The 23202-nt window shown below is 54.3% G+C and overlaps 8 protein-coding genes across 8 annotated transcripts; 3 read left to right on the forward strand and 5 right to left on the reverse strand.

The window, feature by feature from the left end:
* Positions 1-1744: 1744 nt before the first annotated feature.
* J4E78_007275 (uncharacterized protein) lies at positions 1745-2432 on the reverse strand (the record flags this gene model as incomplete). The annotated part of the gene is made up of 2 exons (XM_049367882.1): positions 1745-2110; positions 2163-2432. The coding sequence occupies 2 exons, from the start codon at positions 2430-2432 to the stop codon at positions 1745-1747; spliced, it is 636 nt and encodes a 211-aa protein (XP_049220203.1).
* Positions 2433-3583: 1151 nt separating this feature from the next.
* Positions 3584-4987, forward strand: J4E78_007276 (uncharacterized protein; the record flags this gene model as incomplete). The annotated part of the gene is made up of 2 exons (XM_049367883.1): positions 3584-4232; positions 4284-4987. 2 exons carry the CDS (start codon positions 3584-3586, stop codon positions 4985-4987), a joined length of 1353 nt encoding a protein of 450 aa, XP_049220204.1.
* Positions 4988-5425: 438 nt separating this feature from the next.
* J4E78_007277 (uncharacterized protein) lies at positions 5426-8974 on the reverse strand (the record flags this gene model as incomplete). The annotated part of the gene is made up of 3 exons (XM_049367884.1): positions 5426-6757; positions 7060-7198; positions 7719-8974. The coding sequence occupies 3 exons, from the start codon at positions 8972-8974 to the stop codon at positions 5426-5428; spliced, it is 2727 nt and encodes a 908-aa protein (XP_049220205.1).
* Positions 8975-10788: 1814 nt separating this feature from the next.
* Positions 10789-12154, forward strand: J4E78_007278 (uncharacterized protein; the record flags this gene model as incomplete). Its single annotated transcript, XM_049367885.1, has 4 exons — positions 10789-10938; positions 10992-11096; positions 11145-11328; positions 11376-12154. 4 exons carry the CDS (start codon positions 10789-10791, stop codon positions 12152-12154), a joined length of 1218 nt encoding a protein of 405 aa, XP_049220206.1.
* A 1571-nt stretch (positions 12155-13725) lies between these two features.
* On the reverse strand, positions 13726-17001 carry J4E78_007279 (uncharacterized protein; the record flags this gene model as incomplete). The annotated part of the gene is made up of 1 exon (XM_049367886.1): positions 13726-17001. The coding sequence occupies one exon, from the start codon at positions 16999-17001 to the stop codon at positions 13726-13728; it is 3276 nt and encodes a 1091-aa protein (XP_049220207.1).
* Positions 17002-17713: 712 nt separating this feature from the next.
* Positions 17714-19033, reverse strand: J4E78_007280 (uncharacterized protein; the record flags this gene model as incomplete). The annotated part of the gene is made up of 3 exons (XM_049367887.1): positions 17714-18699; positions 18749-18960; positions 19023-19033. 3 exons carry the CDS (start codon positions 19031-19033, stop codon positions 17714-17716), a joined length of 1209 nt encoding a protein of 402 aa, XP_049220208.1.
* A 198-nt stretch (positions 19034-19231) lies between these two features.
* Positions 19232-20603, forward strand: J4E78_007281 (uncharacterized protein; the record flags this gene model as incomplete). The annotated part of the gene is made up of 3 exons (XM_049367888.1): positions 19232-20006; positions 20057-20164; positions 20212-20603. 3 exons carry the CDS (start codon positions 19232-19234, stop codon positions 20601-20603), a joined length of 1275 nt encoding a protein of 424 aa, XP_049220209.1.
* Positions 20604-20923: 320 nt separating this feature from the next.
* J4E78_007282 (uncharacterized protein) lies at positions 20924-22975 on the reverse strand (the record flags this gene model as incomplete). The annotated part of the gene is made up of 1 exon (XM_049367889.1): positions 20924-22975. One exon carries the CDS (start codon positions 22973-22975, stop codon positions 20924-20926), a length of 2052 nt encoding a protein of 683 aa, XP_049220210.1.
* Positions 22976-23202: the final 227 nt, after the last annotated feature.

A 23202-nucleotide genomic window follows, 5' to 3' on the forward strand; every position in this document is an offset into this window, starting at 1 on the left:
CGGACGTACGGCCCCGGCGTTAGCTCCATGTATGTGCATTAGTATCTGTCCAAAACAAAATAAGCTTCCGAAGGGTCCAAAAGCTTGTGGCGCTGATGGGCCACACAGGCTGACGTGAAGCAGTTCCTTTTGCAGCAAGTTCATCGAAGAAGAGCATGAGGCTGACTCAGACTGTGATCTCGTTACCGTCTATGCTGCCCATTGAAACTTTGCGTCGGATTGAAGATCGTACCGCTATCCAAGCAGAGCCATCATAAGCTTTCCAAACAAGCTACGGAGAAGCATTGCCCAGAAACGGCTAAACGAGTAAACGAGGGGCGCGACGTGATGTACACCAAGGCTATCGTGTAAAAAGGCGGGGAACTCAGCGCTAAGGCATCTGAGTGGATCGTGAGGCACGCTTTAGTACTGAATAGTTAGGTGTTTATGACGAAGAAGCCGCAATGGGCTGGCATCCCGTAACTAGCTGGCAGGCTGCGGCGGCGCGGCGCGATACTGGCGTTGTTTGCTAGAACAGCATTTCTAGAATGAGCTAGCATACACACAGAGTAGGTGGACATACCGTACGATTAGTGATGAGAAGCCGTCCGTACCGAAGCCCCGATCAGCTCGAACCTAGCCATGAGAAAGGCCTTCCTCCGTGCGATCTCAATTGGATTCGAAGTTCACCGGTGTCTTGTTCCATGCGTCTGTTCGTGCAGATCGGGCTACACGGAACGCCTGTCCTTTCTCTCGGGTACCAGAAACTACACACTCCGAGCCAGAAACGGACAGATGTGGTCATGATGACATTGACTTCGCAGGAGCGCCGCATACACTGAGGAAAGCCTTGTCCAGAAACGGCCGCATAAGACTGCCGATCATCAAGTCCAGTTGTAAAAAATAGCAACTTGTTCAAACTGATGCAAGGCGGGGAGGTACGATGCGGGAATACGGTGTAAGCAGCCCGTTCGTGCAGTGCATACGTTCACCGCCGTGGATGGTGAAGATTCCGGAGCCGCATGACAGGCTTACATTCGAAACCCTGGGCAAAAAGAACAAAAACATACAACAGCGGGGATTCGCTAGTGGTCACCCACCTAACTACTAATCCGCCGGTATCTTGCTTAAGTACCGCTGAGCGAACGGGAAGCGCTGAGTTCAAGATCCTATGGTCGTATGTACAAGAATGCCGTTTTGAAAGGAGATTGATCTGCGTCCATTGCCATTAGTAACATGACAACCACAGCCTTGTTCGGGTCAGCCCAAGGTACGGTCCAGGAGCGCCACACAGCCTGATGCGGCTCTGGAGGTTGCTTCTGTATGGGGCGGACCCATGGCGCCTTGCCACACCAACATCGTAGAAGTGTTATTATAAGAACTGTGAGCAAGCTAGGGACAAGCCTTGACCTAGAACGGCTGCATGGAGGCACAGGGCTGCGTATGCCGAGTCCGTCTTTCCGCTAGCGGCCACCAGAGTACCAGAATGTGTAGATACAAGGCGGAGTTGTAAGACACCAAATGCGTTGGCTCGATTCAAAGGGACGCCTTAGCATATAAGGTTGGGTGTTGGCGGTCCGCATGACATGATGGGCTGCCAAGTGGCGGCGGCGGCGCGACACGACGCGATATTGTAGCTGGGTCAGGCTGAGGATGGCGTCCCGCCTCGTACGATTCGAATGGGGTTGAATTATGTCATGGGTATCTCACTTGATTCGTCTCTTCATGCTGCTGGGACCATACTCATCACCTGGCGACTATCCACTCAGCCTTCCAGCGCCTTTGTCCGTCCATTCCTCTTTCTCCAACTCTGCACACCTCTGTCAATCTCATCTCTTGTCACACCGTCTTTTATAAGCTGCATAGTCACACCCAGCACCTCGACGTTCTTGTTCCTACTCTCATCGTCGAAGAAAAGCATCTCCTCGTACTCGATCCCACTGTCTCTATGTATCCTCTGGAAATGCGTCGTCTTGCTGCCGGGGTATATTTGCATGTGATCGAAGTAGTCTATCGCGCGTGAGGACGGCCCGTTCGCGCTGGGTATCTTGAGAAGCTTGAGCATTTCGCGGCCGAGATCGGGGGCGCACGTGCGCGAGGCAGCGGCGATGAGGATGTTCTTGTGTTTGAGCTGTCGTTGCGTCAGCTTCGTCATGGAGATGATGGACATCGAGTCATCTCACTGCTTCTAATACGCCGCCAACATCATTGTAGAAGCCGAAGCCCTCGCCATATTTGTCCTTGACCTTCAGGCCACCTTCGACAGGCTTCAGCGGAGGCGTGACGTGGGTGTCAACCCAGAAGGGCCATAATGTGTAGTCGAGATCGAAGACGACAATTTTAGGGAGCGGTAGTCCGTCTGTGAACGTTGACGGCCATTGGACCTTTTCTGGGAGCGTTGTAGTCGTGGTCGTGTCGGTGGATGCCGACGAGGTCGCGCTGCGGCGGGGCATCGTGGTCTCCGGTATGGGTGGGAAGGGCGCTTTGAGGAAGAAGGCCAAGACGACTGCAGATACGACAACGGTTAAGAAGCGTGGAAAGGCCAGAATAGAGCTGCGCAGGGTGACTGTGAAAGCTGTCGCACGTGGCGCGCGTGGCAGAAAAAAGGCGATGACGTAGACGCGTAGGACTGCCCGATTGGGCGCCCGGCACGTGAGAACCCTCGTGGCACGCAACAACGTTAAACACACCTCACTACGAAATACCACGATCGATCGTTCACTCGAAAAAGCAAATTCCCTCAAAGATGGCATCGGCGAGTTCGCTTGTACTACCACAGTTTCCGCTGTACCAATTGGCCGTCGTGAAAATTCAAGTGTTGACCTGTATCACACATCAGCCCCCATTGGCATCACTGCCATCATGTAGATGTTCACGATTGCTGAGTGCAGTTCCCGACGTACCCATGCATAGCACATGCACAACATGAGGAAGATGATGGTCTCGACCACTAGCGCAAGCATCCGTGAACTGCCGATGAACTCATCGCCCGGCCTGACCAGGACCATCCTGAACCTTGTCCGGCGCACCTGCAACCTTAATCCAGCTCTAGCTATTTTGATACTATTGCCAAGTGTATCAGGTCTCTTCGGGGCTAAGCGCGCGATGCGCTCGACAACAAGAGGTACCTCGGTACCCGGAACCAGCGCTTTACGGACGCTCAGCACCCTTATCGCGCAAGTCCAGAACTAGATATGCAGCGCGATGGATGCAAAACACCGAAACATGCAACTGTGCGATGACGATTGGGATGATGGCCGTCTTGCATGTGTTAAAATGGGTTGCGCTGCACACCTTCCGTTCTAGTCGTCCAGCCACTGCCAGCCCCGCAAATAACGGGCAGCGGAAGGATTCCCGCCTGACTTCTGCCTGCGTCAACCTCTACACAGCTTTCTCGAGCAATGTCGCCGTGATCCGACCACCAACGGGCTTCAATGGCGGCGACCTGTGCTCGTCGTACAATTCTTCACCGCGACCAGGAACAGCACCAGCTCGTCACCACCCCACGACCCGCAATTGCGCAGCCTCCGCGTCTGCGAATCAAGGCGCGCCCCATTGAAATCCAGCGCAACAACGGGTGACACCACGCCAATCAATCGCCACAATGGCCGACTTCCATGAGACAAGATCGCCCCTGACAAACGAAAATGTCCAAGCATGGGCGCGTGCGAATTTTGCCGCGCCGTTTCGCGCCCTGCCACGCGCCGCAAGACTGCATTGGATCCAGTTCGACGAGAGCTTCACCATCAGCAGAGCCATCTGGCGAGGGCTCGGCCGCTCCACCCACAAGCAATTGCTTGTCATCGGCGGATATGCGCCAGGCCCCGCGGGCGACGACGATGAACCCATAGATCGGGTCACCGCGCACGTCCACGAAGATGAGGCCGAGGTCAGCTTTTATCGCATTACCGAGTTGGAGGACGGCGCACACGAGTTGCAAGCTGTGAATAGTACCAGTACTGTTGCTTTCCATGCGCCTTTTTGTGATGTTGGAGACGATACCGGCGGCTCCAAAGCCATCCATCGTGTGTCGGCCCTCATTCTCTACTATTTCTTGGCTGCTGGCCACGTGAAGGAGTTATGTCGGACGAGATCAGATCCTACCATGTTTACCAGGAATTTCCGAGACGCGTGTTTGTGGGTGCAGAACGAGGGGGAAAGACCATTGCTGCCGCCGTCTAGGAAATCGGAACCCAGTACGCCCATTGAAAAGGATTCGATCGCTGTTCGGCCAAAGCGATCATCTACCGTCTGTATGTCAATTTTGATTGTCATTTGGTCGATAATTTACTGACTAGAGGCAGCGTCATTATCAAGGTCCATACCGGAAGACATCCAGGTCCAGCCGCCATCCATCAAACGCGCAGCAACAGATAACTTGAGCGTCAAGATCAAACGCGAACGCGATGAAGACTACCCCAGCATTGCATCGGCTATTCGTCCCAAGAAACACCGTCGCACCGTCAGCGAGCAAATCGTGCCACCCTCAAATCTCAAAGACTCAACTTCCGTCCCATCACCATTATCTATCCTCAGCCCACGCAGTCCAGCACCAGAGCGTGTGAACCGCGCATTAACAGATCGAATCCAACACCTCAAAGACGAAAACGCCGGTCTCAAAGCCTCAAACACCAGCCTAGAGACCGAAAAAACCGACCTCCAGAAGCGTATGGAGAAGGAATCCCACGCCTACCGCGGACTACAAATCGAATCCGACGCGCTAAAGAAAGAGTCTGAGAACATGAGAAAAGAGATGATGGCCATGAAAGAGCGGTTGGAATCTGTCGAAACATCAGGCGAAAAGCTAAGGGTGGAAGTAGACCGGTTAACAGCTGTGGAAGAAGCAAGCAAAGAACTACGCAAGGAACTAAGAAATGAAGTGGAAAAACTAAGAGGACGGGTCGAGAGAAGCGAGAAAGAGGCTGAGAATGCGAAAGAAGAGCTGCTGGCTGTGAGGCGTGGGTTAACGAAAGAGCTGGGCGAGGCGGTCAAGAAGTGGGGTGCGTAAGCGACGGAAGTACGTGTTGGGAAATGCGCTGGCTGTTGATTACTTTTTGTTCTTTTGTCAGATGATTTTGGCGGCAGAGGCGGCGGCTTGTGGCAAGTAGTACATGAGTGTGCAAGGATGGGGTTTAGGGCATTTTCTTTTGGTTTGATGAAGAAGCGGCATCCTCGGCGTATTATTCGGCGTCTCTATTTCTCCTTCGATAGGGTTGGGGGCAGCTCGCAATTTCAATGGGATAGCACTGCAGCGGTGTTTTCCGGGCTTGTTATTGGAAAGGGAACGTGTTTGATGGCTTTGTTGATGCTGACATATCTGAAAAGCTTACTTGAGATTATCGATAATGTCTCCTGCTTCTGCTGTTGCAACGGGGGTAGAAGAGTCGATGTATACATACTTCATCGACGCATCGTATCCCCACGCCCTGATACGCTAGGCCTTTTTTCAGAAATCGGTCATCCGAGTCTGGTTCTTACCCTCAGTTTCAAGTTTGACCTCGACCTGATCCTCAACCTTTTCCTCATCTTCGTCGTCATCCTCTTTATCGTCCTCGTCGTCGTCCTCGTCGTCATTCTCTTCGTCATCTTCGTCATCTTCGTCACTGTAACCCTCATCACCAGACTCGGATTCTGACTCAGACTCTTCCCACATCTCCTCCTCGACCTCGATTACAACGTCTTCCTTAACCTCCTCCTGAACATTTTCGTCAATCTCCTCCTCAGCCTCTTCCTCGGCAGTTTCCTCAGCCCTTCCATCCCCCTCCCCGTTCTTAGCCCTTGGTTTCGCTTTCCAAAGCGGCATCCCGATACCCTTACTCTCCACATCCTCCGCATCTTTCAACTGCCCCATCATAGCATAGTACTCGCAATACTCTTCACTCGCCAGGACCCAGCGCTTGGGATGTCGAATGCCCATCTCACCGATCAGCCCGTCCGCAGCAGCTACTTCGTACTTGTGCGGCCACTGGTTTTCGTACTTGAGCTTGCGGAGCTGATCTGTCCTGCGGAGAGCGTCGGCGTGTTCAGCTGTGTAAGTGTGTTTCTTACCAACCAGTTTCTTGGGCGCAGGCGTGGTGCTAGGGAGGAAGTTCCATGCGAAGTTGATTTGTTTGGTCTGGATACGGCGGCGAGTCTTGTATCCCAGCAGACCTGCTTCCTCGACTTCCTCTCTTAAGTCACTATTGCTAAGCCGCTCGTATTGCACGCGCGCGAAGCGGAAAAGCTCTGCGGTCTTGTACCATTTGCGCTTAGGAGCTGGCGGGTCTTCGTCTTCTTGTTCACAGATGGCATCCCAGTCTAGCGCGTCTTGGTACATGAGCCAGTTGTAGCCGATTTCGTCGCCTATGCTTTGAAGGCTGTTTCGCAGTATGTCGACGATGTGGCTGTAATTTTCAAGTTGGACGGTCGCATCTTTGTCTTTATCCTCGGATGTGTCTGTAATCAGCAGTGTGACTTTGTCGAATGGACGAAGCAGGAGTGCGCGCAACTGTGGAGATTTGCCCTTCCAGCTTGTACCGACGTGCAGCTCGAGCTTCTCCAAAACTTCTCTACGACGCCAGTTATCCTTCTCAGCTTCGGGTATCATCGCAATCTCTGCGAGAGCCTCAGTGAAGATGTTGACATCCAGTGTGAGTGTGATGGTCCGCAGCGCCTCCCACCCCTGATAAAGCGGTATGCTGCCGAACAACTTGATCGCATGCCCATGCTCTTTCTCGAACCTCTGGGAGAATCTATCGAGATGCTTCTTCAGATGGCGAGCCGCTGCTTCCGAAAGCTCCTGCGACATGTTAGCCTAGCTCACCGCATACAGTGCTTTGACGGCACCTCATTTGACGAAAAGTCTGAACAGTTACATCGCCATCTATACTAGCATGAGAGCTAAATTTGACACAACTCCAAAGTCATGTAAAGTCATAGAGGGTAGGCTGTGTTCAAACCTCGACGGTGACGACAACAACATACCAAATTTGCCTGCTTACAAGCCAGCAACATACCAGGCCCAATTCCAGGCGTCCGGGGATTCTTGTATCGTAATGGGGGAAGACATCCATACAGAAAGTCGTAGATGCTCATGCGTACGTCTAGGTTCAGCAGTGTGAAGAACATGGCGTCTTGAACGACTGGAACTGGCGTGTCCACTGCGGCAGCCTTCATTTGCAACTTGCGGTAGGCGCTGTTGGCGGTAGTTGAGGAGAGCGTGTGCTCTGTCATAGTGATTCTGCGAGCGGTTTTTTTGCTCCAAGCTTGCGGTTGAGCGATCTCAATCGAGGTGCAGCAAGCGTGGAGTGGGTCTGGAAGTGTGAAGGGCATTATATAGAGGTAGGAGGCGCGAAAGAAGCGCGTCAGTGCGCTTTGAGACTGCTGCCTCGCTTAGAGGGATGAACTAATTAACAGTGAAAGGGCGATTCAGTCCGACCCTTTTGGGCGATGAACGCACGCGTAGTCTCTCGGGCGATGCATTTGAACGTCATGTCAGACAAATGTGGTCGTAGAACTGCGTATGTATCGATCCAATCAGGTCCCCCCGGAGAGAGAAGTATGGCCAACACAAGGGCTTGTTGTAGAACTGAATCCGTCGAAGAACAACAACGCCTAAGTCTATGTTAAAGAAAGTAGAGGCAGACACTTTTGAGCAAAACACTCATCCGATACAGCTATACTACCACTACACCCCCAATTTTTCGCGTTTCGCACAACTCACTCATCACCTACCACCTTCGCACACCCCTTCCACTCACACAGCTGTCCGTCTACCAACTGCAGGCGCCGCCACCACAGCACCCTTCCTCACCCTCTCCTTCTGATGCGCCTCCCTGCGCAACTGCTCAATCTTGGCATGCAGCTCAGGTACGTCGACATCTTCCATATGTTTACCTTGAATCCTACGGTTCGCGTTCTTGCCATGACTTGCACTGTTGTTTACAGCGGGATTATTGGTGGCGTGCTTAGAAGCTGCAAGACCGGAATGCTTGGTCGGGGTCGTGGAAGCTGTGGCGGCGCGTCTGCTATCGCCGCGAGGAGCGGGTCTGCGTCGTTGTTGGGCTGGTCGAGGGGTTTTGGGGTATGGCTTGGTCGGGGCGGGGGTATCGTCTTCGGTGTCAGAGGCCCATGAGAGCTGCGAGTGGCGCCGGGTGGTGGCGTCTTTGTTTGATGTCTTCCTGGCAGCGACAGCCTTTGGGGGTGGTTTGCTATCGATCGGTGACGAGGTCTTACACTCGATGCTAGGCGACGAAGGTGGCGAGGTAGAGGGGCGACTGGAGGAGATTTGTACCTCACTGGATCCTGAACTGGCTACTGAAGTGCGAGATGACTCAGGGCTGGGTGGAGGGGCAGGGGTATCGTCAAGATCGATGAGCAGATCTGATACTTGGCTAGCACGACGAATCGTTGGCGGGGCCAGCGCTGGTGGAGGAGTCAGTCGTCCCAATGCAGCCGGTCTGGGAGACGGGCTCCTCTTGAAGATACCACGCGGCTGCTGTACGTCGTCACCAAGTAGATCACGCTCTTCACTCTTCCTCGTTCGAAATGTCGAAGGGTCGGGGAAGACTCTTGCTTCCGGTATCGCACCATCACGGTCTGCATCCTCGTTCGCTGCTAGCCTTCGCTGCATCCAGGTAGGCGGCCTGGGACCGATAGCCGACTTCTCCTTCCACCATTTCGGTATGCCTCTAACGAAACCCAGTTCACGTAGCTTCTCGATGCCGGGCATCTCGTGCTTGAACTTGCACCCGATAGCTGTCCAGTCACATTCGCCTGTCTTGATCCAGTGTGTGCAGTACTCTTTCTTGGATGGATCGGGCTCGATGCCAGATGGGTGGGGCACGCGGTATCCGAGGCGCTGCGCATCTTTCTGGTAGATGGAGGCGAAGGTGTCGGTGAGTGAGGACGGGCGTTCGATAGTAGCGATAGGGGTCGGACGAGGTGGTTCTGGCGAGTTTACGATAGCTGGGAGCTGCTGAGATAGTCGAGGAGAGCGAGTGCCGCTCACGGGCATTGTTTGCGGCTCCGCACGTACATGATGGTCTGGTGCCAGGTACCGTGACTGCGTCGTCGTAGTGGAGCGAGGCGAGAAGCTGCTGGATGTGGGCGCTTGGATCAGTAGGGCCGAAGGAATCTCGTCCGTCTCTGAGCAAAGCTTCCAGGCCCCATCTGAGATCTGACGATGGGTCAACTGGCGTGGGATGCCTTGTAGCTGGAAGGGCAGCTGGTCTACTGGTACCAGCGGAACCATCACGCTGCCACGAAGAAGATAGTAGCGAAGACCTTCCGGAAGGGCGCAAGTGCTATAAGCTTGGGTAGTCATATCAACAAACAAACAAAAAGGGAATCTTTGGATACAGATCGCTGTTATGGACAGCCTTGGTGTAGTGAGTATACAAAGAGATGGTTGAAATACGACTTGGAAGGAACGGTGAGAGGATGAGATCCGAACGGTTGTGTTCCATTATATTCGCGGGTGTGCGACTGTGCTCAAGACAGCAATTCGATGTCTCTACCCGACGCAAGCAGTTTGCCGGCATCTGCAACCTCGCTTACCTGGCCGGCAAGCCATTGCTACAAATCACGATGTCTAGCACTCACCGAGAGTATGAAAGGATTGCCTGTGAGTTGAAGATTACCTGCGGATCAATCAGGGAGGATACATAAGCCTATCAAGATGGGATGGGAGTAACGCGTCCTAGAAGTTTGTGATACCGTGATCTGTCGCAACCCGTGCTGCGAATAAGCGACAGACTCCGCCAGAGCGTTGGCAAGCTGTGAGGAGAGGGTGAATAATCGCAGTGTCGATGATAGGGGTCTGTCCTCTTGGTTTGGACAGCACGCAATCGGCCCTAAGACATGGCGTAACGGCTGGCGGGATGGGGAACTGCGATGTCTGCGCTTGCGATGCCGAACCACTCGCTCTCCGCTCCTCAAAACGTCGAAGTCGTGATGCTATTGTGGCGATCGCGGTGACAATGACGAGTAGATTACAAAATTGAAAGCAGCCTTGAAGATGGCGTACCGCACTGCCATGTGGCCAGGCCAGGTTAACCCTTTCGCTCAACGGGTATCCCTGTGCCGATCTACCGCGGCACGGCAATCGCCGTCCTGCCCAGACGCGCCTAACCACAACTCCAAAACATTAGACTGCTTCAACCCGCGTTGGGCCATCACGGCTTTCGGATTCGGATCTGTGGCTTGGCCGTGGCAGCGCATGCCGTGTATCATGTTCTTTTCCCAGCCTGAAGCCGCCGCTAGGAGTCTCCCTCCGCATCTCAACGGTTGGCCCTCCGGTCGGTACCGATGATGTCTGCACAAAGTCAATCTGCAGATCTACCACCTAGTCTTCCGGCAGTTCACGTCTCGACCGAACATGTCAAAAGTTACTTGCATGATATTAACCGTGTGGCTTGTCCTGAGGAGATGCCTCCGTGTTGAGGTTGGCAGCTGAGGTATGCAGCCTAAGAGGCCGCCATCGAAGTTACCGCTCTTTCGCAACGAATAGACCGTCCGGCACATCGTTCATGACTCGGTTAAGAACGCGATCTTCAATAGTGGGTCATTGGCTTCCACTGGTCTTGCGCGGCAGGGCTTCTGGCCAGTTTCGGAGACTACGCGCCTGGGACCACTATCAACGGTGCCTATGCTCCAGGGTCTGCTAATATTGGAGCCTTCCTCGGCATCTCGTTGTTTGTCGATGAAGTTTCTCAACGCGTAGGATACGGCCAGCAATACTTCGGATCAACGACTGTCGGTAGCTATGAGAGATCGCATCGCTATAACGGAAAGACAACGAAGCTTTGATAGCCGGAAAGCATCTCCGACATGAGCAAAGACGACCGCAGTCCCGAAGTGTTCGCCGTGGCTGCACTGTTCTTTGTGCTCACATGGACGACTGTTCTCCTACGGATCTACGTACGCGCAGTACTGATGAAGACATGGGGAAAAGATGACTCGTACATGGTTGCGGCACTAGTAAGTTGTCACGTCTCGTGTTCAATCGGAGATTATGCTGATCAAGCTTGCAGTTGACGTTCACTGTATACCTACCATGTCAGATCATTGCCGCGATGCACGGAACTGGTCGCCATCGATGGGAGTTGAGCGATAGCGATGCGAAGACAGCACTCTTGGTAAGGGTAAAACCTTCATCACATTATCTGACATCTGACTCGATACAGTTCTGGTACCTGTGCGAGCTGTTCTACGTGATGGCGAACTGTCTGCTCAAGTTTGCCATCGGCTACTTCTACCTGCGGGTCGCGATTGAGCGCTGGCACATTTGGGCCATCCGGATACTCATGCTAGGCACTGTTCTATGCGGTCTTGTCTACTTCTTTCTAGTCTTGCTTCAATGCATTCCCAGTAAGCATCAATCAAGCGCTCGTTGTCAAATTCGCTAATGGATCCAGTTTCGGACTTTTGGAACGTGCACCCCGCCTCAGACAGATGCATACACAACGGGCCAACTCTGGGGATTACTTATGCCCTCGCCGCCATCAACGCAATGGCTGATTGGGCATTCGGCTTGCTTCCTTTCTTCATCGTCTGGGGCTTGGAGATGAGGACCAAGACAAAGCTATTGGTCGCCGGTATTCTTGCATTCGCAGCGATTGGAAGCACCGGTACAGCGATCCGCATGGCGTACATTCACACACTCGTCCAAGGCCCCGACTTCTTGTATGCTACAACTGACGTCGCCTTGTGGAGCACTATCGAACCCGGGATCGTCATCACCGCAGGCAGCATCGCGACACTCCGTCCGCTCGTCCGCCACTGTCTATGGAAGATGGGTCTAGCCGACGCACCCCGTGAAGAACGGGGCCGCAACTACTACCCTTCACAAGAAGGTGGTCGCATACGAAAAAAACATCGCCGCGGATATCGCCGTAGTTTGAGCCCTTCTGATCTAGTCCCTACAATTCCTGGTACCATGACTACCATACAGATTCATGGACCTCACGACATAGACCTGGAAGAGAACCTGTCCCCGCCGAAAATTGTCGTTACAGACGAAGATGTACCGGAAACTCCAGAGGGGCAGATTATACACACTGTCACGGTTCAGCAACAATACGAGGGCCCTGCGAAGCTTCCCGAAGCACCTCCGAGGCTTCAACTGCGCGACAGCCTCAGACATAGCTTCACTCGCGGGAGTATTCTGAGCCCTGTATTCCGAGTGCCCGAGTGAACTCTCGCAACGAGTACAGTATGTCTCACCGCCATCTCAATCATCTCAGTTGAGCAAACGGGCCACATTCTCACTTCAAGCGGTCAAAGATACCTGGCGACACGCCGTGTCATAGAAGCTATGTCTCATCGACTCACCATGTCGCGGCGCTCTGACGGACACGCGGTCCAACGTCACTAGATCAGTCGTCAGATCAATTAAAGCGTGAGAGCATTTGGAGCGTGGCGTCACCTGCGCGGAACACATTCACCAACGCTGGCTGTCATTCACGTCACCCACAATTTCATCTCCACCCGCCGCTCCTGAGCTCTCAGTCTCACTCGCGGTACCATCACAATCTCAACAGTGCCTGTTCAGCTGCAAAATCGTACTTTGCCAATAGCAGCGTATCCACACCAGGTAGCCATACTGATCACGGTATGGCTGAGAAACCCACACCATTGACAGAGGCCTCCAGTCAATCTCGCCACTGTATTCCCACATTAGATGGCGAACGACCCGTTCTCCCATCCAACGAAGGCATCCCCGCCTCCGCCGTCCCCAATCCATCTCACAGCCATCCTCCAACAAGAGACGACGGGCGATCCGCCTTGCCACCCAACAAAGAAATCCTCGCCTCCGCCATCCACATGACAAACACCACCCGCTTCCTCCACCTCCTCTCCCACGCCAAAGCCCTAATCACCCACCACGGCCCCTACACCACCCTCCCCACCACATCAGTCTTCACACGCTCCCTCAAACCCCCCAAACCACCATTCCCCCCAAACCCCTCTTCCCCAACCCTCAAATCCCTCGCCCTCACCCTAGCCTCCGCCCAAGACAGTACTTATAGCACCTACACCTTCCAACCCCCCAGCCCCACAAAATCCGACCTCGACCTCTTCACCCTCCTCTGGGACAGTTCCGTCGTTGTCTTGGAAGAAATACTCTGCCGGGGTGATTTACCACAAGAGTCCTTCGGCTGGGGCATCTTCGGTCTGGCAGCGGGGTACATGCATCCTCCCTGCCCTCCCCATGATCTGAGTCAGCAGAACATCTTCATGCGGAACAAAGCAAGGTTGCATGCTGCGCTTTGTATGATGCCGAGCTTGGAGGGGCCAACCGGACATGGGTATAGGATGAGCGGGCGGACGACGACGGAGCGGTTGACGCGGGCGAGGAGGGATATACATGTGTTGGGCCATATTCTGTTGGATGAGTTTAGGAAAGGGGGGTGGAAGAGGGTGAGGTGGGGACATGCGGTTATGGTTGCGGAGAGGTGGGTTGGGGCGTTTGGGGTGGTGGGTGAAGAAGGGTGGAAGGGAGTGGTAGCGAAGGTAGAGACGAAGAAAGGGGGTGGGAAAAGGGTTACGTTTGAGTTTCCTTGATGGCTTGGATTTGAGCAAGATTGATGGTTTTGGTAGCTGAAAGGGTAATTAATAAACGACCTAGACGTCAAGGGGGTTCAATGGGAATACGAGACAGCCCATGTCCCAACACCTACCATGCAATCGCACTATATATTCAACTTGCCCTATCCTATCACCTAGCCTTTCTCCTTCCCCTTTATCTCCCACAACCTTGCCTTCCTACTCCTTCCCCTCCTCCCCGCCAACCTTCCCCTTCCCCGACACAGCCAACCTCTCCGCCACCTTCTTAACACACGCTTTCCTCTTCCAACACCCGCGATACCACTCATCCAACTTGGCAAATCGTGCCTCCTCCCAGCCCTCCCACTCCCCAACCAACCCATGTACAACCGGCCAAACAAACGCATCCGCAACACTAAACCTACTCCCCGCTACAAACGGTCCTCCGTTCCTCTCTACAGTTTCTTCTAGACGCGCTAGGAGGTTCTGTAAGGCGGGGTTGATGGTGGTGGTAGTAGGAGTAGGAGTAGTAGGAGTAGGAGTAGTAGGAGTAGGAGTAGTAGAAGTAGAAGTAGGAGTAGTATCCCCCCGTATTTCCCCCCTCCCCTCAGTTCCTCCACTTCTCCTTGGGTTCTGCTGATTCCGCCAAACCCCCAAAATCTCCTCCGCTAACAGTATAACCGGAAACGCATTCGCGCTCGCCAAATTCGCAGAATGGCTTTTATCGAGGGGGTGATATCGGTCTAGGTACAGTAATATACCCATCGGCGTGTGAATCTCCGAATGCTGAACATCGACATCACGGAACATAATCTGTCTGTCCCGTTCAAACGACGAATCTAGATCCGGTGCTTCAACAACCGTATACGGCACTTTCGCTTCCGCTAGACAGATAAGCACTTGATCATTCTGCACACTGTCATTCGACAGGAAAAGCAGCGGTGTATCATCACCCGGCGGCTCATGGAGGTGCAAAACATCAAACCCCTCACCATACCACTTCTCCCACTCAAACTCGACATTGTGATTCTCGCGGCTAAAAGCAGTGATGAGGCGTTTCGTCTCCGCCTCGTCATTCGCAACGATATCAGCGGCGTCGCGTTGCGTTTTCGACGTCGCGCCTTGGCCCCAGATGATGGTGCTGCGGCAATCGATGCACGTGGCTATGTGGCGGAACGTCAGACTGATGCGTATGCCTCCATATGCGTTTTCCGTTTCGCTGCGTTCGGCGGGCAGGCGCTTGTCGGGCTGGATGCCGTGGAGCCATTTTGCGTTTGAGGCGAGGCCGAGGGTGAACATGGAGTTATGGGGGAGGTGGACGCGCTGGGTTGAGCGTGGTGAAGACGCGGGTGAGGGGTCTTCTTCTTCTTCTGGTTTTGCTTGTGATTCGGCTTTCTTGGTGCGGAGCCGCATGGTGCGTTGCGAACCGAAGCTTACGTTGACGATGGAGGAGCCTTTTGCGATGTCGAGCGTCTTGTCCGAGTGCTCGGAGATGAAGTCGTTGCCGGAGCGGTAGAGTTGGATTAGCACGTGGTTTAATGGGTGGCCGACGAGCGCCTCGGCGCGCTTTCGTATGACGTGGACTTTGGGGGAGAAGCGCATTAGGGGCAGGGTTTGGTCGGATGGGTGCCGGTATACGGGCATTGAGCCGTCGTCGCCGAAGGCGCCCTGGCAGCATACTAGACGGGGTACTTCGCCTTGTTGGTGGAGCATCTTTTGCCATCGGACTTCGTTGTAGAGTTGGGTGAAGATGGTGTCTTTGAGTGGTTTTGCTGGTTCGGACGGGTGGAAGTAGTCGGCGGGGAAGAAATCGTGGATGATGCGTGAGTCGCCTTCTGCAATGTGATCGCCAGGCCCTAGGACGGGGAACGTTGCGAGTGACTGCAACTTGGGCGGCTTACCCATCGTTGCGGCTTTTGTAGGTGTCTTTGTTGATGATGGCGAACTGGCTTCTGGCGTGCTGACAGGAGGTTGTTCTGGCCGTGCAGCTTCTACAGTCGGTAGCTTGATTTCCCTGTCGTCTTGCTTCGGGGTGGTTGGTGCAGGCTTTGCAGAACTGATGGACCCTCTCTTTGACTCAGACCCCGACTCAGACTTTGGTGCCCTAGTGAGTGACATGCGCACGCGATCCGAGAGTTCAGTCAACCTGCTTTTCTCCTTCTCATCACCAGCCTTCGCGGACAATGCAGGTACCGAGCTAGCATTCTTCAGCATATGCTGCTTGCTATCCTTCTGCCGCAAATCTGCAACACTCCCAGCTTTTGCAATCTTGGACATTCGTTGAGGCTCAGCCGATGCGGACTGTGGTATGACTGTCAGTGCCGTAGTGATTGGCGGAGATGGATCTTTCGTAACCTGGTTCGCCGTCGTGCTCGGCTCGCCATTCGCCTCTTCACCATCTTCCTTTGATGCTTCTCTGTCCTTCGCTTTCTTCTTGCTCTTCCTATTCTTCCTCATTCGAACCTTCGACTTGACAAGTTCCGGCTTGTCCCCTTCTGTCTTATCTTCCGCGGCACCTGCAGCACCCTGTGCAGCCCTCTTCTCTATGATGTCCCTTGCGAGAGACAATTTAGCCATACGCTCCTCCATAGTCTGCTCGCTCTTCGCGCCATCCGCAGGCGCTGTTGTCTTTGTCGCAATTATCGTCGTATCCTCCTTGAGTATCTCTTCACTGTTGACCAAATACGTGCTGAAGAAATCTTCCATGCGCTTCAGCGCCAGTTCGTGTCGGTTTTCCCTGCGGAAGCCCAAGCAGTCTTCTATGACATGGATCTTGACACCATGCCGCGCTGCATCGATGACAGTCGCAAGCACAGAAACATTGGTGATGCATCCGCAGATGAAGAGTTCGGTAATGAGTCTTGCGCGCAGTGTCATGAGCATGTCGGTGCCCTGGAAGGCGGAGTAATTGGTCGTTTGTATCACAACGTCTGCAGGTAGCTCGATCTGCTTCGCGATAGCATCTGCAAACTCGGCGCCACGCGTATCGGGCACGCATGCTGGCGTTCTCTTCTCGCTCTTCAACAGGAACAGCTCCTCGTCTTCTTCAGCCTTGGCTTTTGCGACTTCCTTTGGCAGCGTCTTTCGTCGTGCAGACACGCGTTTCAGCAGGGCTAGCGCGCGTTCCTTGTGTTTTGAGGATCTGGAGGGCGCTGGCAGCGACGCTGCTTCCTTGGCTAACTCTTCCTCAGCTTCATTGTTGTTTTCCTCGCCGTCGAGCAGCCCTTCTACGACAAGCGTGTCTCCCGCACCCGTGTCGGCGCCAGTCGCGATGCGATCGGCTTCGTACAGCGTCTGGACCCAAATGACATTGCCGCTGAGCTCCCTGAATTTCGGAATCAAAGTCTGGATGCGCTCCAGAAAGCCCGTCTGGCTGTCAACCGGCAGTCGTCCTTCTGAGGTCACAAAGTCGTTCTGAAGTCCAACGAGAACAAGGGCTTGGTGTGTTTGGAATTTGGGTTGGTTTTGGGACACAAGGTCCATCAAAGACGCCATGTTGGAGTTCATCGTGTCAGGAACGAGAACGGCTAGGGTTGAACGCGGAAGCGACAAGTCTTGGCATCAATGCTAGTGAGCGGGAGATTGCCGAAGACAAGGGCTTTCTGGATACGAAAGCGAGCGGAAGGCAATGGTTAGGGTGTTGGTGGTCTACTTTTTGGACGGCAGCTGATATTTGATCACGAGGTGCAAGCAGGGTAAGGCCAAGAGGGTGTTCAGTAGATTGAGTCAAGTCGCCGCATCTTCGGGCCATGCAGGGATAAGCATTGGAAGAACGCGTCCCGGATGTGTTGCGCAGGGCGTTGAACGCTCCAGCAGGCAGGATTGGTAGTGTTTTGGAGGTTTCGACGGCCGCTAGATGGCCCCTCGCCCGTCCCCGCCACCATTAGCGCGGGGCAAGGACGGTACTTCTATGTTTGCGCCCATCTGCGACCGCGGACATGCTCACTCCGCAAGGGCTTTCCTCTCATATCCTCCACCGTGTACATCTCGACGACCGCATCTCCGCGCACAAGTGTGTCTGCGCTGCGGCTTGCCCCCGGACTATAGGTCGGACGGTATAGCGCACAAGGCAGGAAGCCTAAACGGACCTCATTCTTCACCGCCAAACGGCCTGATGCTCAGGATGGTGCTCGGAAACATGTTCCAGCATGTAAAGTCCCGACGTCGCTCTTGCCGGGCCCGGGATATTGGAAGCAAATTCTTGCGCTCACTTGTTGCTGAAAAAGGATGTGATCTTCCGGGAACCATCCGCCTTGGACGTCTTTGCTGCGCTGCCGTTACTCGTGGCGCTTCTGGTACCTTGCTTCTTCGCGGGAGTTGACTTCTTCGCAGGACTCTTGGTGGGCGAGACAGACGCGGTGGGTTTGTTGCGCTTGTGCTGTGGCTCAGAATCTGCGGTGCCATCGGTCACGTCGTCGTGCTCCCGTTTGATGCCTTTTGGCGACGTCCCTGGGATGGGCAATGGCGCGTTATCTTCGGTACCTTCCACGCGGTCGATCGTGACACGCGTCTCGTCAACGTCGTGCTCGACTTTTATCTGACCTTTTTTGTCTGTCGAGGCGTCCAGATCATGCTGTGCTTTGTCGACAGATTGCTCCTCTGCCTTCGTCTCAGCGGCCTTTCGTTGGTTACCGAAGAAATTGGCAATGTTGTTCTTGTTGGCTGCGCTGTTGATTGGCACGAGAAAGGACGGCGAGTTGTTGCCGACTTTGCCTACGTCTTTGCTGACCGGGTAGCACTCCAACTCACCCTCGTATGGTTTTAACAGCGACTGCAGTTCTGTGCTCCACTCTGTGCGCGTCGGGTCCAGCCAGGTGCGGATGGCATCTGAGCCGTTATCGAAGATGACGGGCATGCGGTCGTGCAGAAAGCTGAGCTGCTTGTTCGAGTCGGTGGTGATGACGGTGTAGGTGTAGAGCTTCTCGCTCGAGTCCTCGAACTGCACACAGTCCCATAGCCCAGCGAAGCACATGAGCTGGCCGTCTTTGCGCTTGGTAAAGTGTGGCAGTTTCTCCTTGCCCCCGTTCTTCTTCAGCCACTCATAGAAGCCCTGTGCCACGATGATGCAGCGCTTCTTCTTCTTCATGGTCGTCCACATGCCGCGGTCTTCGAAGAGCGAGTCGTCGCGGCAGTTGATCGTCTTCATCTTGGAACCGTAGTCGGGGTTGCGCTTCGTCCAGAACGGTACGAGACCTGTCGCATGCTGTCAGTGACGTACGAGGTCATAGGTGGATGTGCCTACCCCATTGCATAGACTGCAGTTTGTATTTGGTATCTTCCGTCGCGCCTTCCTCCTGGCCGCCAGTCTCGGGACCGTCCGCTCGGTATACAAGCCCATGATAGCCTGGGGCGAAGTTGTAGCTTTGGCGCACGTTGCTGTCGTCGTCGGGTGCCTCTTCGACTGGCATCTGCGACTGTTCGAGCTGCTGGCGGACCTCCGAAGGCCTCTGGTATCTTTGTCAGCTGTCACATTGTATTTCGCGTGACCACATATCCTCACCAAGGCCAGCGCATACCGTCCACACATGATTAAAGAGGTTCAGTGCATCGTGGTGAGGTCTACGGGCAACGCGATGCGGCGCGTTGGTGATTGGCTACGTCATGACGAGCCTCAGCCCTACGCGGAACGCACGCGACGGGCACTAAAAGTTCGTTCCGTCATGCACTCGCTCCACCAGCTGCCAGATGCCATCGCCCACATCTTTTTGCCTTTGCCCGGCGCACCATGTTGAGCAGGACGGCCCCCCGCGCCGTGCCCCGAACGAGCGCAATCGCACGCTGCGAAGCGCAAACCCCGCTGACACGATGCCGGCGGCCAGTACAGCAGCACCTGGGGCGGCGCTATGGCTCGACGATGCGGGAGCAGTTCCGGGAGCAATACCACAAGAGCCCCGTGCTGTTCCCCTTTGCGATTGGGTCCATTGCCCTCGTAGCCGGCATCTGCGTCTTGTACATACCGTGGTACTACAAGAATGTCATCATCAAGCCCTACCACAACTTCCCCGAGCCCGTCGCAAAGAAGCTGCGCAGAGCCCTCTTCTACAGCCGCGGCCAATGGCTCGATATCCGCGAAGCCAACAAGCACTTCCGCCAGGCGCTCGCCCTCGCCGACGAGATGGGCATGGATCCTTTTAGCGACGAGATCATGGGCGTCAAGTACACCATCGCTGCGCTGTTTGAGGATGCGGGATACTACAGTTTGGCTATCGATGTGCTCGAGATTATGCGCAATGATTGCCAGAAATGGGTCGACGAGTTCTCGGATAGACATTGGACAAATGGGAATAGGAGCAGGGTGAAGAAGAACATGGTGCAGATTAATCTGAAGCTGGGTCAGCTCTACGACGTGAGATATGTCAACGAGCCCGAGAACGGCGAGAAGCGACTGGTCGAGGCTGTGGAGAGCGCATTGAAGGAACAACAACGGCGGGAGAAGGACGGTGTCAAGAACGGCGAGGGGCCTTGGCTCACCAACGACGAGATGGGCGGTGTACTCGAAGGTAGGCAGCTACATGGCCGAATACCGCTTATGGCATGCTAACACAATCAGCCCTCGGAACACACTACGAACAGTTCGACTCGCACTACCTCGCCACCCCCCTCTTCGTCAAAGCCCTCCAACTCTGTCCACCAACCTCATGCCACAGCGTCGTCCTAAGTACGTCCCCACACCCCTTCCCATCCATCCCGACTAACCACCCCCAGTGAACAACATATCCACTTGCCTCGCCCAACAAACGCCCCCCACCTCCTCCAACGCAATAACCATGTCCGACGCCCCCACCTCCTTCCCCGTTACAAACTCCGCGCCGCGCTCCCTCGCCATCGACCAAGCACGGCAATGGGCAGAACGGGCCCTCGCCCTCTCCGCCCAGATCAAGTCTTCTTCTTCTGAAAGGAACGAAGAGTGCGACATGGGCTGTGCCGTCGCGACGCATAATCTCGGCGAGTTCTTGGAAATGGAAGGCAAGATTGGGGAGGCGAGGAGGAAATATGAGGAGGCGGCGGGTTTGGCGAAGAAGATTGGGTTTGGAGAGGGGGTGGCGGAGGCGAGGGCGGGGGTTAAGAGGTGTAGGGAGGCGGAGAAGAAAGTTTGAGGAAGGGTAGAGGAGAGGTGCTGCGAGATTGGAGCATACTCGAGGATATATTGGAAGATCTTGTGAGGGTCGATGATTGTTGTGAAGCGAGCGCAATGAGCCGTTACGCTCATGTGCCGAGACGCAGACCGCTGGGTTGGTAGTTTTAAAAGTAGCTTTGAGATATAAGACTACGGCCAAGGTTTATTTTCACCTCACCGTTTCCACCCCGTTGCGATTCCATGTCAGCGCGTACTCTCTCCACATCAAATCCCTTACCAACGCAACCTCGCCCTCTTTCCACCTCTCCATCTCCGTCTCAGTCGCTTGGAGCGATCGCCTCAGTTTCCCTTACGTGCTTCATCATCCGCCGGATCGTCCAAAGACTCATTACCCAAATTATCAGCCGGATCGTACAAAGACTCATTACCCGAATCATCCGTGATTTCTGGATCGTCCCACACACTCCTCTGCTTTCGCGCAGCCTCCTCATGCATCTTCTTCTTCGGACCACTCTTGGCAGATTCCTCCTCAATCTTCAGCTGGTGTGCGCGCTCAATTGCTTCGTGCTTTTGCGTGATAGCAGCGTCGCGTGCGTCAGCTAAGGCCAGTTCGTCTTCTGACAATAGTCTGTTCTTGTGAAGAGCGCGTATGTCACCCGTGTAACCCAGAGGTGGGATGTCAGCCGCATTGAGCAAGGCTGTGACTGCGGCGGCTCCATCTCTGCGCGCTGACTTCTTGTGCCAATCTTCGACATTGATCATAGCGCCCTTATTTTCGTACTCGTCTTGTACATCCTTGTTGAAGAACTCGTGATCGAAGCCCGGGCTAGTCTGCCTCTTGGTCCTATCCTTGAGAGCCTCGACTGCGCCGTCAATCCATGTGTTTTGAGAAGGCTTCTTGTTCTGCGCTTCCTGATGCGCCTTGATTGCCTCTTCATTGGTCGCGGGTAGTTCGGTCCACGTGTAGCCTCGAGCCTTGAGATCGGCAATGACGTCTGGATGGGTGGGTATTGGTTCGGTCTCAACGGGCTTAACAACTCGCGGCTTCGACTTCGGCTCGGACGGTTCTGTCGCTTTCGGTGGATCAGTCATCGTCTTCTTGGAGGAGGTCGACTTCTTGGTGCTTTTCTCTGGTGGAGGCGGCGAGGAAGAACGGGCGCTTGACCTGCCCGAGGTGGCCTTACTAGTACTCCGCGTGTTTGATGCGGGATTGTTGGTTGTAGGCTTGGTTGTCGTCGGCTTGGTTGTCGTCGGCTTGGTGACTGCAGGCCTGGTGGTTGGACGTTTGCTTCCTGGAAATTTGCTGGCTGTGCTGGGTTTAAGCTTAAGCTTGACTATCAGACGCTTAGCTTGTTGTTCGCGCTCAAGGATCTCCATGCTTTCAAGTTCTTCGTCCGTGTCAGGTGGTGTGGTGAGAGTAGAAGTGTCAGAGTCATCACCTTCGTCTTCTTCCTCAGCTTGCTCTTCATCTTCTTCACCTTCATCCTCAGCTTGAGCTTCATCCTCTTCTTCTCCATCATCTTCATTAGTAGCAGCAGCAGCGACAGCAGCAGCAGTATCGACAGCCGACTCGCACTCTCCTTTAATATACTGTTCGATTTCGTCGTCCGTGATGTCAGGCATCCAGGCGTCCTCCTTCTTGCTCTTCTTTAGCTTAGGCTTGAGTGCTTTCATACGATCTCGCAGGCCACGGAGATTAGTATCAGCACGGTTGAGGTACGAATTTAGCCCACCCGGGGGCCTGGTACCCAGAGCCTCTTCCATTGGTTTGCCGCTCTTGTCAGGAATGTCAGTGCGGCCCTCGAAGTAATCGTTGAAAGCCTGGTATATGAGCTCGTTGTGAGGCGCCACAAAGGTATCCGTCTTCCCAGTTGCAGCCTCTAGGAGCTTCTCGTGGAACAGCTCGAGATAGGCGGTCTCGAATGGAGCCCATGGTGTGTGAGTGACCTTGGGAGTGAACTTCATGTTTTGGACGAAGATCTGATTCCGCCACTTATTGATGTCTCTGATGTGGTCCTTGTTTTTCCAGTCAATGTCTTTCGCTGCCCTCCTGTCGTACTCATAGGTTCGATCCTTCTCGTTGTTGTCATGTCGATGGTGGAACTTCAGTGTTAGTCGCTTGGGCTGGGCCTCCCCAACGACGAGCGTCGAGCGCTTGTCACCACCTAGAATCTCCCATTCGAAGTTGGCGTCTTCGTCTGGGGCCTTAACTGCTTTTGACCCGGGATGCGCTGGCTTCCTCGGCTTCTTGCCGGTACTGGTTGCAGGTGGTGTCTCACTACCGCTGGTCTTGTTGCGCGGTGATGTGCGCGTAGGAGTGCCGCCGGTCTTGGCTTTCTTCGCGGGCTTTGGTGTAGTGGGTGCTTCGTTGTTCTTACGCTTTGGAGACATCGCGGCAGTACTGGGTGGTGGATCGTTACAGTTGATGATCTGAGCAGCGGGTATGAACTTGAACCCAACGGATGGGAAGCGGGGTATAAAGCCGATGGAGAATCGACCAGAGTGACTGAGAAGCCTAACTTCTTGCTGTGGACCTTTCACGATTCGCCATTAGACCCTTGTGAAAGGTGTGAAGAACAGTGTAGCAGATTCCAACGGTGGTCAAAGCTTGTATCCGA

The sequence above is a fragment of the Alternaria triticimaculans genome (genome assembly GCF_023758025.1).
Source record: "Alternaria triticimaculans strain BMP 0046 chromosome Unknown scaffold_11, whole genome shotgun sequence".
NCBI classification, from domain to species: Eukaryota; Fungi; Ascomycota; class Dothideomycetes; order Pleosporales; family Pleosporaceae; genus Alternaria; species Alternaria triticimaculans.